The following is an 18,062-nucleotide window of genomic DNA, read 5'->3' as shown; positions in this document are numbered from 1 at the left end:
GGGTTTGGGGCAAGCGAGTGAGAAAGCATAGAGGTTCATCTCCACAGCAGGCCAGAGACTGATGGGACAGCATGAGAACTGTCCTACATAAACCTAATCAGAATCTGGTAAACGAAGCAGAGAATCCCATTTCTCACTGAGGCAAAACTGGAAGTACTTAGGTGAAGGTACCGACTGAGAATCCTGGGCTTGTTTCTCTTGACACTAGCATAGTAAGAAGCCAAGTGCTTCTTCCAGCTACTTAAAACACAAACAAAAAGGGACTCTGAAGTCCTAGCAACAGTTTGGGGACCATGATTCAAGGGTGAGAGAGAAGCTTAACAGATCTATTGCCAAGAGAGATGGAAACAAGGGAGGAAGGAATAATAAGCAGCAGTGGAAGAAGTCTGGTATAGACAACTCCTAGATAATTCCACCAGGTAGCCTGGACTTTATTATGCTACATCCAACATGTAGGATGTAAAATCCTAGATTTAAAAATAAACCTCTGGGCTTTCCTTGATGAACTAGATAGCATCGGCAGAGGCCAGCTCTAGTGTTTAGTATCCGCCGTTCCTGGAGGCACTCTCTTCCAAATGGAAACATGATGGCTGTTAGCATACTAGATGATTATAAAAGGAAAGGGATGGAAGAGCCTCTACAGCCTCTGCATATGTTTAGTGATGCTATCAAAGGAAGTAGATACACAGCCAAGAGAGTAGCAGCTCACACATATGTTTTTTCTGTTTGGAGTCACTGCTCACAGTTGCTTCTCTAAGCTCGTGTTTCCTTACTTTAGGAGAAAGAAAGAATCCATCTGGATTTCCAGATCTTTGACAACTCACAGGCCATGACAACTGTTGGGTGATTGCTCTATATGTAATTGGAGAATAAAGTTACTCCTCTAAGCAGTTATTAGGATTGCAATTATTCCTTCCAGCTCATCGCTACCACTTGCTGCTTAGTTCCAAACTGTAGATGATGCCCTTAAGGTCTGTATCCTGAAGTCATATCTAACCCCTTAATCACCCTTAAAACTGTTTTGCATTACCTCAGTCTCCCAAGAAAAGCATGCCTAAGAAGAGTCCTTCTTTTTATTTTCCTTGCTTTTCTTTAGCACCACAGCTCTATCCATCTTCTGACTGTGTGGGTTTTTAGGGTGCTCCCTCCATGAATGTGCACTCAACGCAGTCCTAATTCACAGAATTGCATCCAATTCACCCAGACCTCAGCACTGGCCTGTGTGAAAAAAAAAAAAAAGGAGCCACAAACATCCACCTCAATAAAATCCAAAGGATACATAGCCTATTCATTTAGCTCTTCTGCTTGTCTTCTGCCAGCTCATGCTTTCTCTCTGTCAAAGCTTGCCTGCAGTTTGGGAGGGTCTCCGGGCAGCTCTCTTGTTCACCAGCAGCTGTCAGTCGTGAGCAGCCCTGTCAGACGTGAGCTGCCCTGTCAGAGTTTTGCACCAGCCACTCAGCATCACCTTTACTTACAATGGATGCTCCAACACACTACATCAACAGGTTCCTAAAAATAATAAAAAAATAATAAAACCTCAAAGTCTCTAGATATTAAGACTGCTGAAACAGAATGACATGTATCTACCCACCTTTATTTGGAGAAGAGTTGATTCCAAATAGGCTGCCTAATGTTTCAGGGTATATCTGAGAGAAGACTGATAAGGAAGACAGATCTAGGTGCCTTCAGGAAGAGTTCTACAGGTGTCCAGGGCAGGAATGCTGGGCAATGCTTTTACCAGGACATTGGCAAAATTAACAGTCATAAGGTAACTCCCACGGGCAGATTCTCTGATCAAAGCCAGTTAGAAACATTTACAATAATAATTACCATAACAACTCTTACCTACTCACATACAAACTTACCTTCAAATTACATCAAATTGATTTTTAATGTGTTTTTTCAGCTACTTGACACCACAAGATGATTCACATTTGTTTACTGAGGTAGTAAGAATCATTTGACTGTGGTCTGACAGCATCTGGTATCATGCCGAAGCCAAGAGCAGTCCTTGATAATGCCAGAAGGGGGAAATCACGCTGAGGAATCTTAAGAACTTTTTAGCTGAACTGAAATCTAAGTGCTGGCAGATGACTGTGAGTTTCCCAAAAGCAAGGTATGTGGGAAATGTTCAAATTGCAGTTTGCCTTACATGGGTCCATCAAATAAAGAGGAGCACTTGCAGTTTAAGTGTTATGTATTCTTCTTGGGACATTAAAAAGAAAAAGGCCATTATCCATAATAAAAAAAAAAAACAGATTAAGAAGTACTTTATGAACAGTTACAGAACACCAGGTAATATACTGTCTCATTAAGAAGGTAGCATGCAGCACTGCTGCTTCATTTATTAGTGACCAACTGCTGAGCTCAAGTCACCATTACAGCACAGGGCTGGTTGTTAGCTGTTGGAGTCAATACTAGCAAAGCTGAGCTGCCTAGATTTCATTCCCATAGAAAATATGCTTCAGTGTGCAAGCAAAAAAAAACCCATCCAGCTTGAAAGACATTTTATTCCTGCAGATCAGCCAGTTATAGAGAAATTTTCTTTTTAAACATTCCTTTCAAACATAACTAGGGAATTAACAGCTGAAGTGGAAAAAACGTCTGATGTCTATTGGAGCAGTACAATGAACTTCTGAAAAACTTAGGCTGGTAAAAGCAGTATTAGAATTTACGCTTCAGGGAAAGAAGTGAAGTTTTAGAAACATCAGACACAAGCAGGAAAGGTTCAGATGTCCTCTCCATCTTAGAAATATTGTACCTATCTCAAGAAGACAGAATCGCTACAGTATAATGCTCCAGGTCTTCTCTGACAGGTACATCATCTTTGACAGATGATGTCTTTTTCCGCAAGAGTGCCACACGACACCTTTACCATAGTCATTGTGCAACACAGACCAATGACAGCATCACACTGGTCTTGTACTCACTAAACTGGCAATCTGCAGGACAGGTAATCAGTCAGTGTTTCAATTCTGCACTGCACAGTTCTCTACAAGATTTGCCTTACTCATCTGAGGACATAACAAGGTCTGTAACCGTGCTTGCCACAGCCAGTTTATTTCACTGAGACCTGTCCATATTCTGAAGCTGAGAGTGTACTTACTTGTTGCAGTAGTTTCTAGGCAGATAACGAAGGCCTATCACAGAGACAATATTCTAGCTAAGTCAACAGCCAAAGATTTATCAGAAAAGGGAAAACCAGCTGAAATAATGAGATTCTCTGCCTTTTTTCACCCCTTTACCTGCCATTTTAGAAACGGTAATTGATCTCATTAAAATGAATTTCTTTACCACTTAAAATACAATATTCACCCAGACAAGTACACTTGTTGCTGTGAACATAATTGCTCTGAGCAAAGAGAGCCAGAAAGCTCTTTGGTACATCCCTATTAAGAAGTTAACATTTTAGTGACTGTATGAGCAGCAAAATAATACCTTCCATTAATTTAACTGACACTGCATGAGGAGTATGTCACCCCATAAAGACCTACTACAGTGCCACAACAATACTATCATGCTACAAAGACAGGACTTTAGCCCAAACTCATCTCACTTAATCAGTGGGGGGAAAAAGGACAAGAAAAGAACTTATAGGCTGCAAACGCAAGGCAGATTTCACTGGGGCATTGCTGTTTCAGCAATTTTAACAGCTTTGTCTGTTTGAGAAAGAATGAGGAAAAATGACCCATTCCAGTTCAAGCAGCTCCTGAGACAAACACCGTTAAACGCCAGCTTCTGCAGCACACACCCACCAGCCTTTTCCCAGGCCTGCCACTGGCACACTTTTTTACAGCTGTTTGATGTGGTGTGGCTTCAGGCATGAACCTGCAGTTTATATGTTTGCGTTCCTAGCAAGGTTCTTTGCTGGTGTGCCACTCCTTTCTACAGGTATTTTAAAAAGAGCTATACAAAACATTCCTGTTAAAAAACCATCTCCTTAAAGATCAAGCATTTGAAAACATACTGGTTTTATTTGGAGTAACATACAACATACATATGAACAGGGACAGACAAACATGTAGAATGCACTGTTAAGAGGCTTCCAGATAAATGCAAGGCAGAGGATTACAAGCAAAAGACTTGGGAGAAGTAAGCTGTTTTCTGGTGAAATTACAATAAGAAAGGAGATGAAAACATCTAAAATAACTTATTTCCTAAGAAAGTTCCATTAGCAACTTCCCTATGCTTTTTCAGATTATCATCTTAACATTAAGAATACTGGCAAAATCAGAATCAGAATCTGTATTCTGATGTTCAAATTTGTTTTAAATAAATTAAAGTGAAAAAGCACACCTCCAATCAGTTGCCGTATCTGAAATGGTGCAGCGCTTCTGCTGTAAAGCTTATCTACCTTGCTGCCTACTGAATTCCCTCTAGCAAAACGTTATTGACCACATTTTGCTAAGGTATGAGATGTCCAGTGTGAAATAACATCACAGAATCAGTGTGTCTTTTTTTCCTCCTACTTTTTACTTCCACTGATGCAACTTTCATTTATAATGCCAACTCATGGCTACATTAACTATACAAAAGTAACTAACTGGAGTTTCTACCTCAGAGACATCAAAAAACTAAAGCTTTTTTTTTCCTTTTTTTTTTTTCTTAACAAAAATAAACTCCCTTCTTTGTAGAGAACGGTCTCAGTTCTTCCATAAACTCCTGTTTGCTATTTCTCAGGCAATGTCAATGGCCAACAATTAAAAACATGGTTACAGAAACTAATAACTATAAATTGTAAGTTTACAAGGAAGTAAGATAGAAGTTTCAGCATCTTATTAGTATTAATAAAAAGTTATTTTAAGCACTAGAAGCAAAAAATATACTGTTCAAACCAAAAATTATTGAAAAATAATACCAGTCTACATTTTCTTTCTATGGCAGCTTCTGACAGACCAGGTATTCTTGGTGTTTTAGTCCTCTGGCTCATATCTGAGGATTGGAAAAATAAATAAATAAAAGAAACTCACATTAAAACAGAGTAGAAAATACCAATAAGACATTTTGTCTCTAAAGAAAATATGAAACTCAAGTAATAAATTACTCTCACTAGTGACATATTGCTGTCAAGGCTCACTGTATGTCTTAGGGACCAGAAAAATATATATACTTTTTAGACTATTTTCTCCTTTCAAAACTGGCCAGTTTATGAAACAGAAGAATGAGGGAATGACCAGGAACCTACCCACAAATCTCAAAATACAGGCAGAAGTTTAAACAGAAGTTTGAAGTTTCACTTCTGTCTTCTTACAGCATAGGTCTAAGGCATCCAGGTTGCCAAAGCTCACTTGACATTTGCAGAATGAGAGTGTTCTACGCAATATAATGGCCAGGGTGCTTCTTTACTCAATACAGGCCTAAGCCTGTTTACATATCGTGGACTTCTCATTCCTATAAACAAGTGTGGAAGAAATAAGAGAATGCCAAAACATCTGGTACATCTGCCACCTGCATCTGTGTGTGTAGCACCTGAAGGCTCGTCTACCACATCCACCAGGATTTTGTATCCTCTCCATACTAAATTCTCCCATTACTTGCTACACAGTAACTACTGTTGCACACATCAGTCCTACTCATCTAGCATGCATCAAAAAGATTGGCTTGTCGAAAATCAGGGAACAGCCTGCTAGAACCTCTTTTTAAGGAAAACTTTATAGTCTGTTTTAGAGACAGCTTCACATTTATAAAAAACAAAATGGGAACAGAATGTGGATCCAGAACAATGATCCTGTTTGGACAGACAGAACAGCACCACTTACTTGGAAAGCTTTTTACGTAGATCCTTTATCTGTTCATTCTTCTTAGTGAGGATCTCTTTCATGTTGCGATAGGCAGCTGTTTGCTGAAATTTCTTCTCTAATTCCTACATAATAACATCAACATATTATTTACATATTCTGAAAACCAGGCTAATATGCTTTTTAAAAAAGATGACTTGCATTTCCTCCTTAAGTTTCAGAATAGTGGGTTCTCTAACTTATTCAAATTTAGAGAAAGTCATCTAGTAGATTACAATTATATTACTAGGAGAGACAGAGAAACACAGACTTTACATTCTAATGAAATCAGGCTAAAAGTCTTCTGAAGAATGGGAATACACTTCATTCAAAAACTTCTGTGTCAACAAATGGGCAATTTTCAAGTATTCATCTAGTTATAATCTTAGTTGCATTTTTGCTGTTTTGTGCATAACATGTTTTTCCACCGAAATAACAAAAATACACTGGCACAAGCGTGACCCAGTAAACTCTGCATCCTGTAGCATATGCTTGTTAAATCACTAATCAGCTAAAATGTGAGTAAGGATCTCATCTTTATATTGCAATAAAATGCTAACCTTTTCAGCTGTGGATAGCTGATCCTGCACCTTAAGCAAGTCATGTTTTGTTGTCACCAAGTTCTCTTCCAAGAATTTTGGTTTGCAGTAGAGTCATTCAAAGTCTTCTCAAACTGGCATTTCAAAGCTGCCACTTTATTCTCCAGTTCAGTGATATCCTGATTTGCATTAGTCTTCAAAAGAAGAAGTATTTAAAATATGTCAAATGCAAGAGAAGAGATATTTAAAATGTCAAGTGCAAAATTCCACATAAAATGGGTACATCTTAATTTTTAATAATTATGTTCATGTTAGTCCTGTAAAGCCTATATCAAAAGTGCTTTAACTAAAAAAGATTAGAGCACTACTTTGTATCTTTAAAAAATTCTTAATAAATGCATTTTAAAGATAGCCAGAATGTCTTCTCTGCCAAGTTGAGATTTCAAGTTCCTGTACTTCACTTCTTTAGGAATTCAGTGAAGCCACAGGAAGAAGCATATCACAAGAAGCTATTTATTAAATTACAGTTTAAGACCTGAATGTCTATGCCATTATGTATTTTTAAAGCAGGTAAAATATCACAGGCATTTCAAAAGCTGTTAGTGTAATACAGGTAGGAAAGGATGAAAGAGTTAAGGCTCATGTTATCAATCAGGTACTGACATTGCACTGTTCTCAGACACATTACAAAAAAAGCCTCCACAGCTGCTTATGAAGCAACTTTCCTGTTTCCTTGTGAGAAGAAACAACCCAAACTCTTCTGGCCACCAGTTCTGGGTCACAAAACATTATATTCATGTAAGTGTTCTATGGATTTCCACGTAAAAACAACCAAAATCTCTCCAGCAGTACCTTAAAAAGAACAAAAATCTAAAACTAAGTAAGCTCTGCTCCTTTTTCTAAGTGGAAGGTAAGATTTGAGCATTGGAAATCACTTGATAATACTACTTGTACAGAAGAAAAGCTTATTTTGAATTTTGAGACGGAGTCCAAGGCTGCAGTGCTGAAAAGCACTACCTTGTATAATGTTTCAGATCAGGATAGACAGTGACCATTTTTCTGAACTGTGACATACGTCAATTATGTAAAAATTCTAAATCCTCAAGTAAACTGATCCAAACTGTGGTTCACACTTGGTGTGCGGAACCGTACTAAACTATTAAAAGGAAAAAAAAAGGTAGAAAACTGCTGAGCTAAAAGTTGGTCCTTAGGAACCCTTGTGGTTTGGCAGTCATTTGTTTGTTCAAAGAGTTTGAAAACTACTGCTTTAATGAGCAACTGGGTTCATAGGATTTTATTGACACCTATCCTATAAAAATAAGGAGTGAAACCAGATAAAGTTTAGCATTTTCTTCAAACAACTAATACTTCAATTGATTAAATAAAGTAGTACCTTTCAGCACTATATCTACTAGCTAGTTTCAGCAACATATACATGCCTGTAAATAGAAAATGTAAGAGCTGGAGAAGAAAGTGACAGATTATAGACAGCAAATAGGACATGAAAGCTGAAGACACTCAGCAGCCCTGACGTTGAGGCTAATCCATGTTTAACCAGAAAAGCAGGATGAGAATTGATTCCAATCTGTAAAAACTGCAAACACTATTATCCAGGATTTAATAAACCCCTTTAATATTTCAAACCTTTAGTAATTTAAGGCTTAACTAAACAGATAAAGAAAATATTTGTTGTGACTGATAAATCAAGTTCCCTATTAAATAATATTATTGAATATAGATTTTGAAAGTTACTAGATAAAATTACTGCATATTAAGAAAGCCAAGTACATACCATAAACCAGATAGAAAGCAAAAGAAAAAGAAATCAGGATTAAAATATGAAAATTAAAGTGGAAATATTTTATGATACTGAACTTCACTTCCAAATTTGTAAATACTGCAAGAATTTTAAAAAGTTAATCTCATTATTTTGAGAAACTAAAGTGTTGTAGTCTTTTTAAAAGTTTGAAACTAAACGTTTTAAATTTGAACAAATTAAACCAAAATTAAAACAAAGAAAATAAAAGTTTGTTCATTTAAATGAACAAACTTTAGAAAATTCTAATTATTGACAAAATAAAGGTATGAAATTTAAAAAACACTCAGGGTGACCTGAACAGATTTATCTGTGTCAACCTACATGACTTATAGATTTTTGTTTTGTTTTTTTCCTGCAGTAGCAACTCATCATGAATCCTCATTTACAGTCTGAATCCTCATTTACAGAAAAGATTAAAAACCTTAAGTAGTAAAAATAAACGGTAAACCATTTTTGACATTACACTGATATGGGCAGAACTACATAAAATCAAACTTTTTTTAATGCCATCTGACCCATGCTCATTGACATTTGCGGCAAAACTTCAATTGATGTTTAAGAATATAGGACACTGGACACTTACATATAAGTACTGAGGTTTATAAAGTCTGAAGTGAGAAGCAGTAAGTCTGGCTTGCCCATGTCAAGATCAAGTGTGACAAATGCTTGAAAGAATTAGTGTTTTATTGCTGCTATAAAAAAACAGATTAGATACCATTCTTTCATCAGTAATCAGGAAGAACCAAACCAAAATAAATTTCTATTTGTTAACGCAAATGTCACCCCTGAGAACATGAACTCTGGAATACTACTTCCTGATAGTACCTGGAATAATACTTTCTATGAATCATTTATCATGGTCTATGTGACACAAAATAAGTGTCACGAAATCAACTAACATTCTGGATTATCTGCTGACTGACAGACCAGCAGGAACATGACAATGTCAGCAGGAACATGATGATACCAAGTTGAACTTTTGTATTTGCCAGAAAAGAAACACACCATACAGACCAACTTTTTAGATGCACAGGCAACAGTTGTGTTAAACAGGGGTGGTGGTGGTGGAAATCTTAACTCTATTTACCTTTTGATCTCCTTGGATCATCTGTAAATCCTTCAGTGACTTCTCCAGTTTGGACTTTTCATCTAGTGCAGCTGTAGCCTGTGATACATCGAAACCGTAAAACCTCAGAAACGTATTTTAATAGAAAACATGAGAATAATAACCATGGGATTCTTATTTAGATATTGTTTAATATGTAAACAGCATTAAGTATCCAAGCTTACAGGGGATTTACCTGTGTTTCTATGGTCTTCAGTCTGGTCTTCAATTTTTCATTTTCTTCTTGGAGACAAGCAACTGTCTTTGGGTTAACAAATAAGAAAAAGTTTGTAAACACTCTTGTGCTATTTTTAATTTTCCAAATATTTCAGGAAAGCAAACAAGCTTCTAAATGCTTAGAAAAATAGCCTTCATAAGAAATCAGTAATCAATTTATTTATTGTGTTTTCTACCTCATTCAGCAAGAATCAGTCTCCAGTTTTACTGTAATATATAGGACCCTTCACTTAAATTTGGCACATGCTTTACTAAACTGAGATTAGTGAGCTCAGCATCTTGTTAGTACCAAGACTCACGATAAAGAAAATTGCATGTTCAAAGACGTAAACCTCATTGCTGCTCATAATTTGTATTTTCAATCAACAAGTAAGTCAGAATTTATTCCTAGTTCCTGCTTAAAAGAGACAAATACCAGGTTACTGTATATCACGTTTTGTGTCACAGGCAAAAAACATGCTTTATCAGTCAGAGTAAATTCACCATATAAACTTTGAATTATTTTTGAGAAAAAGAAGACATCAGATGCACATATTCAACAAAAACTGTCATGAAACAGATTTTGAAATTATTTTTGAAGGAGAACTACATATTGATCTGTAAGTAAAATACAAAGTCTGAATTCTTCAATGCTTTAATTATCTTAATGGGTAACAACAATTTGACTCAGACACCGTACTTGACAGACCATTTTCGTAATGCAGGCTATAAGACAGAAAACTCCTTGCTAAATATCTTGACTGCCCGTGACTTAGAAGTGTATTGTAAGAAGTGTGGCATTTTTAAAAAGCTCAGTTGAACTAAATGGGTTCAATACCTAATAAAAATTCTTTATAACCTTAAATACTAGAATGTCTTGTAATTCCGAAAATCTTTATTGAGTTGAAATTAGATGTTTTCAAAACTAGTAAATTCTAAATTCTTTAAGTATCTGCTTCTTTAGGAGGAATTTAACCAACTAACAAAAGAAAAAGACTGAATGTAATAGGATTGACTTTGAGTGACTGAGAAAATGTTCGATAACAATCATTTCAGTCAGCTACATATTTCAATTTGCTTCCTTGCTGGAAAGCCAGCCAGCTGCACAGAACAAAATGAATACTGTTTTCTACTAATTTACCTCATTAAATGCAAAAATAAATAATTGCAAAGGCTAAAATGTCTTTACAAAAGGAAGGCCAATATTGCAATACATGTTAGAGACCATAACTGCACAATAAATTTAAGACGTTTTACAGTATTTATTAATTTATTAGAATTTTACTTTACATTCTGGGCTGCGTTACCTCGATGCCTATGTAGCGACAGGCACGTTACACAGATACCACTGTACAACTACCCAGTTCAGTCAAATAAGCAGAATCGTCATTAACCACAACTGCACGAGCACACAAGTACTTACCTTGTTTAGCAGCTCTGACCCACCTTCATTTAATGGAGTCAGTTTTGGTTTAATGAAATCTGCACTGGGCTAAAGAATTAAAGGTTAAAAAATTAAATTTATAGATTTCTAGGAAGAAGAAAAGTATTCCTTTAGTCTGTAAAATAACCATTAACAGTCAATTCAGCTTTCTTTTGTAAAGCAAATCAATGACCTTTTATTTCAAGTTTATTTTTTACTGGTACTTTGGCTCCTAAGTTATATACTTCACTTTCAGCTAAAGGTAAACAAAAATACTGCATAGAGACTTAAGAGGATTGCAAACTTGAATTTACAAAAGACTACCAATGCTGCAGCAACCAAAAGACAAAAGAGTATGGAAAACAGAAAAAATATTTGAGTTATTGCAAGAGTAAAAAATATTTACAGAGCTCAAAATAATTTTATTATTTTAAGTATTCAAATAAAATATACATTAGCTAAATATATATTTACGCTACAAACCAAATAAGGTGCAATCATAATCATACAAGATAAGCTAGAGTCATATCTGTGTTGTGGAACTTCTCAGCTCATGACTCCACCTTGAGACAAGTCATGTCCCAATCTTACCCCACTTTCCAGGAAGAAAAGAACTCAGGAGCAGATGCTCCAACACCCCCCTGGTCTAGCTGACTTTGGGACGAGGATTATGAGGAATGCCCCAGGTGTGCAGAATCTGCAATCTGGACACAGCCATGGCAATTCCATGTGAGCCTTGGTGCCAAACTACAAAATGCTATTTTTTTTAGACTTTCAAAGATTGCTTTGAAAAAGTACAGCGTTTTTGTTTTTCTTTTGTCTTTCTCTCTTAAGCACAAAGAGTCAGGACTAAGTATTTTAAACATCTGTCATGACTCCACATAACATTTGATTATGATTTGATTAAAACAAAACTCTACCTTCTTGTTCGAAGATGTAAATTCTGATTTTTCAAATTCAGCAACCTGTTCCAACAGTTCTCTTGAAAAGAAAAATAAAGGGAGGCATTCATTTACTAAAATAGCTATGCTATGAAACGTATTTGACCAGGCTGATGCTATGTTCTTTATTGCACGTAAAATTCTCATTAGAAGTACAGAATGAAGTCCTATGCAAATACAATAAATGCAACAGATCATGTCTTGCAATGGTATGATATATGCACTAGAACCGTAAGATTTAGCGTCCTTGGTTAAAATATAATCTACTCAGACAACAAAGGCTTTTTAATCAAACCCTACCACCTTCTCTTAACTGATTAATTCAAGTAAGAGTATTGCCAATAAAAACATCTTCCTGACAAATTTGAAATAGTTGTGTATCTTGCTACTTTATCGGTGCAAGACTTGAAACTAACCTATAATCGGTACAGTAGTAAAAGAACAGCTTTCTGTGATTAGGAAACGAATGCAAATAGACGAGATTTTGAAGTTTTCTTATTATTGAAAGGCATTCTGTATAGTCCAATATACGTTACCGATTCTCCAATTCAGAGACATCTGTCTGTAACTTAAGGTACCATTTCTGAGCCTGCGAAAAGAGCTGCCGCAGAAGCAAAACATTGGTGTAGGTTGTATTTATGAGCTCCGATTCCACTTCACTGTGCACAACAGTCTGCAGTCCGTCCAGCATGTCTATCACCTCATCGACTGTGAAGGTCTCCTCAACAAGTCTAAACAGAGCAGTCAACATGAGTCATGTATGATAAAGCTAACAATTTTGCATTGTTCTGAGACCTCACTACACAGGTATCATTATATAATGCAATGTCCTTCTGAAATCATGCACTATCAGTAGTTATTAGATGACCATGGCACTGCTAATTGGTTGTGGTATTTAAATTTTCTCTTGGAAACATTATAATCACAAGTATTACTTCTGCTACAGTCTTACAGAAAATTTAGAAGCAAGACATAAAGTAATGTCATGCTGTCTGTATCTATGTTAATTCCTGAGAATTTGAAAAACTTCATTTTAAAAGGACTTGACTTGTAACATTTGGAAAACTATAGAGTCTTTCTTCCACACTAAGAACATATAAATGTAAATGAAGAAAAGTCACCTCATAAAGCATTTAAATGTGCAATCGCTGCTAGTGTATTTTGCTTTATTTTTATTCAGAACCCCACCCCCTTCACCTGGTACCTGCTGTCCTTGAGGTCCTGAAAACATGAATCCACTGTTTTGAGACGCAGGCCACGCTTGAAACGAGCAAAACGCATGTAGTTGATCACTTCATTCTGGTGGTGCTCATTAAGGCCTAGCTCTGCCTGCGGATAAGGATATATGCACAAAGATAAACACACACTGAAATAAGTAAAAAAGAGCACAAGTATTGTGAAGACTTACCTTCCAACTAGTTTCTGTGTTTGCTTTCATAGGGTTATCATCTTAACTAGTATGTTAAAAAACAACCAAATTTTCATATGTGTCATTCCTGTATACCTCATATAAGCGCTCCCCCTTTAGAAGCACCAATACTTGAAAGTAAGTCCTCAAATGACCAGTACCCTGAGAAAAGTCATACAAAATCAGAGACAGAGACAATTAGAGGATGAGAACCAGAATGTCTGTAGGGGAGAGGAAGCTCTTGGATAAATTTGTCTTTGTATTACACATACACATGTATAATGTAGCTGAATGATGTATCTTTTATAGACGTACTAACAAAAATATATCAGAAAGTACATTATCATAGAATCACAGAATGGTTTAGGTTGGAAGGGACCTTAAAGATCACCTAGTTCCAACTCCCCTGCCATTGGCAGGAACACCTTCCACTACAGCAGGTTGCTCAAAGCCTCATCCAACCTGGCCTTGAACACTTCCAGGGATGGGGCATCCACTTCTTCTCTGGGCAACCTGTTCCAGTGCCTTACCAGCCTCATTGCAAAAGTTTTCTTCCTTATATTTAACCTAAATCTCCCCTCTTTCAGTTTAATGCCACTGTCTCTTGTCCTACCACTACATGCCCTTGTAAAAAGTCCCTCTCCAGCTTTCTTGTAGGCCCCCTTTAAGTACTGCAAGGCTGCTAGAAGTTCTCCCCAGAGTCTTCTCCAGGCTGAACAACGCCAGCTCTCTCAGCTTGTCTTCATAGGAGAGGTGCTCCAACCCTTGGATCATCTTTGTGGCCCTCCTCTTGACTCACTCCAGCAGCTCCATGTCCTTCTTGTGTTGGAGACCCAAGAGCTGAACGCAGTACTGCAGGTGGGGTCTCACAAGAGCAGAGTAGAGGGGGAGGATCACCTCCCTCGACCTGCTGGCCACACTTCTTTTCATGTTATGTTTCTTTGTTAGTTTATATGTAAAATCTTGAGATTCCAACATAATCTTAAGTGATAATCCAAATTTGTTTCTCAACAGCCTATTGCCAGAAACAAACATTCCCAGGGTAAATTAAAAACGAATCATTTTTGATCTGGCTAACTAGCCCTTCTATGTCTGTCTTGATTTCAAAAGAAGGAGTATTGGCATGGCCAATTACACGAGTATAACTCTTGCTAGTGCAGGTAACACAAGTCACAAGGAGGCACAACTGGGGACAAATGAGAGTTTACAATCGCAGTCCCTGGAGAGCTGATGCAAACATGGTGAAGTCCATTTCATTTACTCCAGTGTACTGAGTTATTATTGCTGGTGTTGGAGACAGCAATGTAGCAACTCAGACAAAACAGTTAATCTGACCACCTTGTACTTATTAATCCAACTGCGGAGGGTAGCTCCAGCTAAAACACAGAACTGCGACAGCTGCTTGAACAATACTGGAAACGTAAGCACAGATCTTGACTGCCTGGAAATTAAAGGCAGTCAGGAAACAGCACCAGCAGCAAATAAAACAAGCTCTCAGAACGCCATTGCAAGTCCAATGTCTCCCACAAAGTTCCACATCTTGCAAATGAGAGAACATATGAAAAGCTCATTAACATTCTCTTTGCTTTCGCTTTTTTTTTTTTTTTTTTTTTTGGTGAAAAGCTTCTACTCATTACAGACAGAACGGAAGGCATACACTAACACCAGTGCTGAAATCTCACAATCCGGAGACCAGCTACACAAGGACGTTAAACTAATCAATAAATACGTAAGCACAAGCCAAAGCCACAGGTGATTTCCAAGAGCAGTTAAGCGACTGGGGCACTGGATCCTGCAAAAACCCCAAGCCCAGCTCGTCTCCGCAGGGTCCGACAGGGGTGGCACGCATGACGACGGGCCGCCTCTCCCCGACAGGACTCGGCCGGGCCGCCTCCCCGCCCAGCCTCGGGGCCGGCCGACGCGGAGAACCTCCTCACGGTACGGCGCGGCTCGGCGGGGCTCTGCCCCGCGGCGGGGGCAAGGCTGACCAGGCAGCGACGCCACCCTCCGCGCAGAACTGACGGCCGGAGGCGGCTCCGCTACTCACCATGGCGGCCCCTTCGCCGGCGCTCGGACGGCGACTGACTACAGGCCGACGGTTGCCATAGAGATGAAGCCTCGCGAGCGCCCCTGCTGCGCTCCTATTGGCGGTGGATCGCTCACGTGACTCGCCCCGCCGCGTCCCCTGCGCCCCTCCCTCTCGGCGGGCGGCGGCGGCCGTTTCTCGGGGCAACGCCGTTCCCTCCCGCGGCATGCGCAGCCGTCCCGCGGCCCGGGCAGCGCGGACTTCTGTCGGCGCGGAGCGGAGCGGGGCGGCCGTTCGGGGTTCCTCGGTGGGGCTATGGGGTGCCGCCTTCTCCGCCCTTTCCTCGGGGCGCCCTGCAGCCCCAGGGCCTGACGCTGGGCCTGGAGGGCAGCGCCGCCGGGCCTCGGCTTGCATTTGACTCCGCTCATCCTTCACCCCGATGGACACGGGGGCGGGCGGAGCCGGGAGCAAGCAGCTGGGAAGCTGTGTGAGGGTTTGGGATTTTTTTTTTTCAACATTGGTTTTTTTTTTTTGCAACATTGGGGTTCTTTGGGTTGGTTGGTGGTTTTCGTGAAGCGATCAGGAAATAAAAGAGTTGTTCAGCTTTCGGGATTCTTTGCTTCTCTTGCTGTTCGGATATGAATGAGTGAGTGAGTCTTCTAGGGACAGAAGTCCTGGGAGTTGGATGGAGGCGAGCAAAATGCGTGGGAACCTCTTAAAATGATAATAAAAAGATAAGCAGGTATGCATCGATGAGCTTTGAAACTGGTCAACCAGTTTTGTTCAAGAGCCATATTCCACACTGAGATTTTTGCCTTCGGCGTTACTGCACAACGTGTTGCAAATTCCATCTGATGTGGTTCATATTACTGCCACAATCCTGTTGACACCTGATACCTCTCATTCTGCAGCCTCATGCTCTGATACCGCTCTGGTGTAACAGAGTGAACACTCAGATCACATAATCACAGTGTGGTCCAGGGTGGCAGGGACCTCTGGGCTTCGTCTGGTCCAACCCCTCAGCACAAGCAGGGCCACCCAGAGCTGGCTGCCCAGGACTGTGTCCAGGTGGCTTTGGAGTATCTCCAAGGATGGAGACTCCACAATCTCCCTGGGCAACCTGTGCCAGTGCTTGGTCACCCTCACAGTGAAAATGTGTTTCCTGATGTTCAGGGGGAACCTCCCGTGTTTCAGTTTGTGCCCATGTCCTCTGGTCCTGTCGCTGGGCACCTCTGGAAAGAGTCTGGCTCTTCTCCCTTCAGGTATTTGTACACATTGGTGAGATTCCCCTGAGCCTTATTTGCTCCAGGCTGAACTATCCCAGCTCTCTCAGCCTCTCCTCGTAGGAGAGATGTTCTGGTTCCTTCGTCATCTTTGTGGCCCTTTGCTGAACTCTCTCCAGTAGCTACATCTTTTTTTGTACTGGGGAACCCAGCACTGGACATGGTGCTCCAGGTGTGGCCTCTCCAGTGATCTGCTGGAGTCTCTTCTTATGGAAGCCACAGCGAATTCTTGGCTCAGACAAGATTAGTAGCTTTTAAATGTGGAATAATAACTCTTACATGACAGAACCTGAAATTGTTAAGGACCTTTGTTCATAATGTTTTAGCGTTGAACAGATGCAAGCATTATGGTTAGTGATTAATAAAACCGAAACCTGGACGCTTCTACATTTAGTTTTGCTTGTGCTCCATAAAGCAAACAACCAAAACTGAAGCAGCAAACAGGAATCACAGCCATCATTATCTTTAAAACCAGATGGATGATACACTAATGAAATAATGTTATTTTCTGAGCAACAGCAGCATGTATGTGGACTGAAGTATAAAGAGTTTGTGCTGTGTGAAGTATTTAAAAAAACACAAAAGGATCAGAGTCTTAGTCATATCATGGCTTTACAAATCAATTTTAACGATCTTTAAGTATAGGGGATAATCTATTAACAAATTTTTTCAATATCTTTTCACAGCAGCCATAAAAAAGAGTTATACGATTTTTTGGTAAAGTTGGTAGAAATTAAGTAGTATATAATCAAGCCCATCTGTTCATTATGTGCCTGTTACCAACACATGCTAGTTCCATAGGCAACATACTAGATACATCTATGTTCTTAAACAGTTATTACAATGGTTTTGTCTTCAAAATACACTGTGACCATATTAGTCCATTGATGTGATTGGACTTCTAATCTTTTTCAATTTTATGATCAAGGAATTACGATGCCAACAGATTAAATACTCGCCCAAGACTACGTAAGGTAATTGCCAGGGAGTTTCTCATGTTGTCAGCACAAAACAAACCCAAAAGAAAGTGAGGAATTTTTACTCAGATGCTTTGATCAGTCAATTGTCAACTGTGTCAGCTGGAACAAATTGCTGTGCTTCAGCTTTCTCCCCATAAACCAGGAATGACTCTGTTCCAGCACTGCGCAAGGGTGGGATTGAGAAGCTCCCTGAATTTATAAAAACGCTTTGAGATGCCTGCTTCAAAAGTTCTTTGTACATTCAAAGCATCACCTGGCTTGTAAGGAGCAAAATGCTACCCCTGACATTTCTGCACTGGTATATTATGGGTTTGATGTAGTGAGGAGATTTGCCTCCTTTCTGTGGTGCAAAGGGATTCCTGTAGAAGACTCTCATATAGGGCTGAAATGGCAAGCTTATTTTAGCCATCCAGGTGTTACTGAAATGGATTTCCTTATGTTGTTCTTTTCTTCTACTTCCTGCGTGGATACCAGGAAAAAAAAAGGCAGTAGAAGTACGTGCTAGCTAACCCCCCTTTTTTTTTGTGAGCAATAAAGGTGATTTG

General features: G+C 39.1%; 1 protein-coding gene across 1 annotated transcript; it reads right to left on the bottom strand.

Annotated features, from left to right (window-relative positions):
- Nucleotides 1-1,418: 1,418 nt before the first annotated feature.
- On the bottom strand, nucleotides 1,419-15,296 carry LZTFL1 (leucine zipper transcription factor like 1). Its single transcript, XM_009979367.2, is given in 11 exon segments — nucleotides 1,419-4,932; nucleotides 5,760-5,863; nucleotides 6,338-6,411; nucleotides 6,414-6,510; nucleotides 9,223-9,300; nucleotides 9,437-9,502; nucleotides 10,880-10,948; nucleotides 11,800-11,860; nucleotides 12,357-12,551; nucleotides 13,025-13,149; nucleotides 15,276-15,296. Coding segments are annotated over 11 exon segments (891 nt in total). The 5' UTR covers nucleotides 15,279-15,296; the 3' UTR covers nucleotides 1,419-4,913.
- Nucleotides 15,297-18,062: the final 2,766 nt, after the last annotated feature.

The sequence above is a fragment of the Tauraco erythrolophus genome, chromosome 7 (genome assembly GCF_009769465.1).
Source record: "Tauraco erythrolophus isolate bTauEry1 chromosome 7, bTauEry1.pri, whole genome shotgun sequence".
Taxonomy (NCBI): domain Eukaryota; kingdom Metazoa; phylum Chordata; class Aves; order Musophagiformes; family Musophagidae; genus Tauraco; species Tauraco erythrolophus.
The sequence above is the reverse complement of the archived record's forward strand: the minus strand, read 5'-3'. Positions and strand labels throughout refer to the sequence as shown.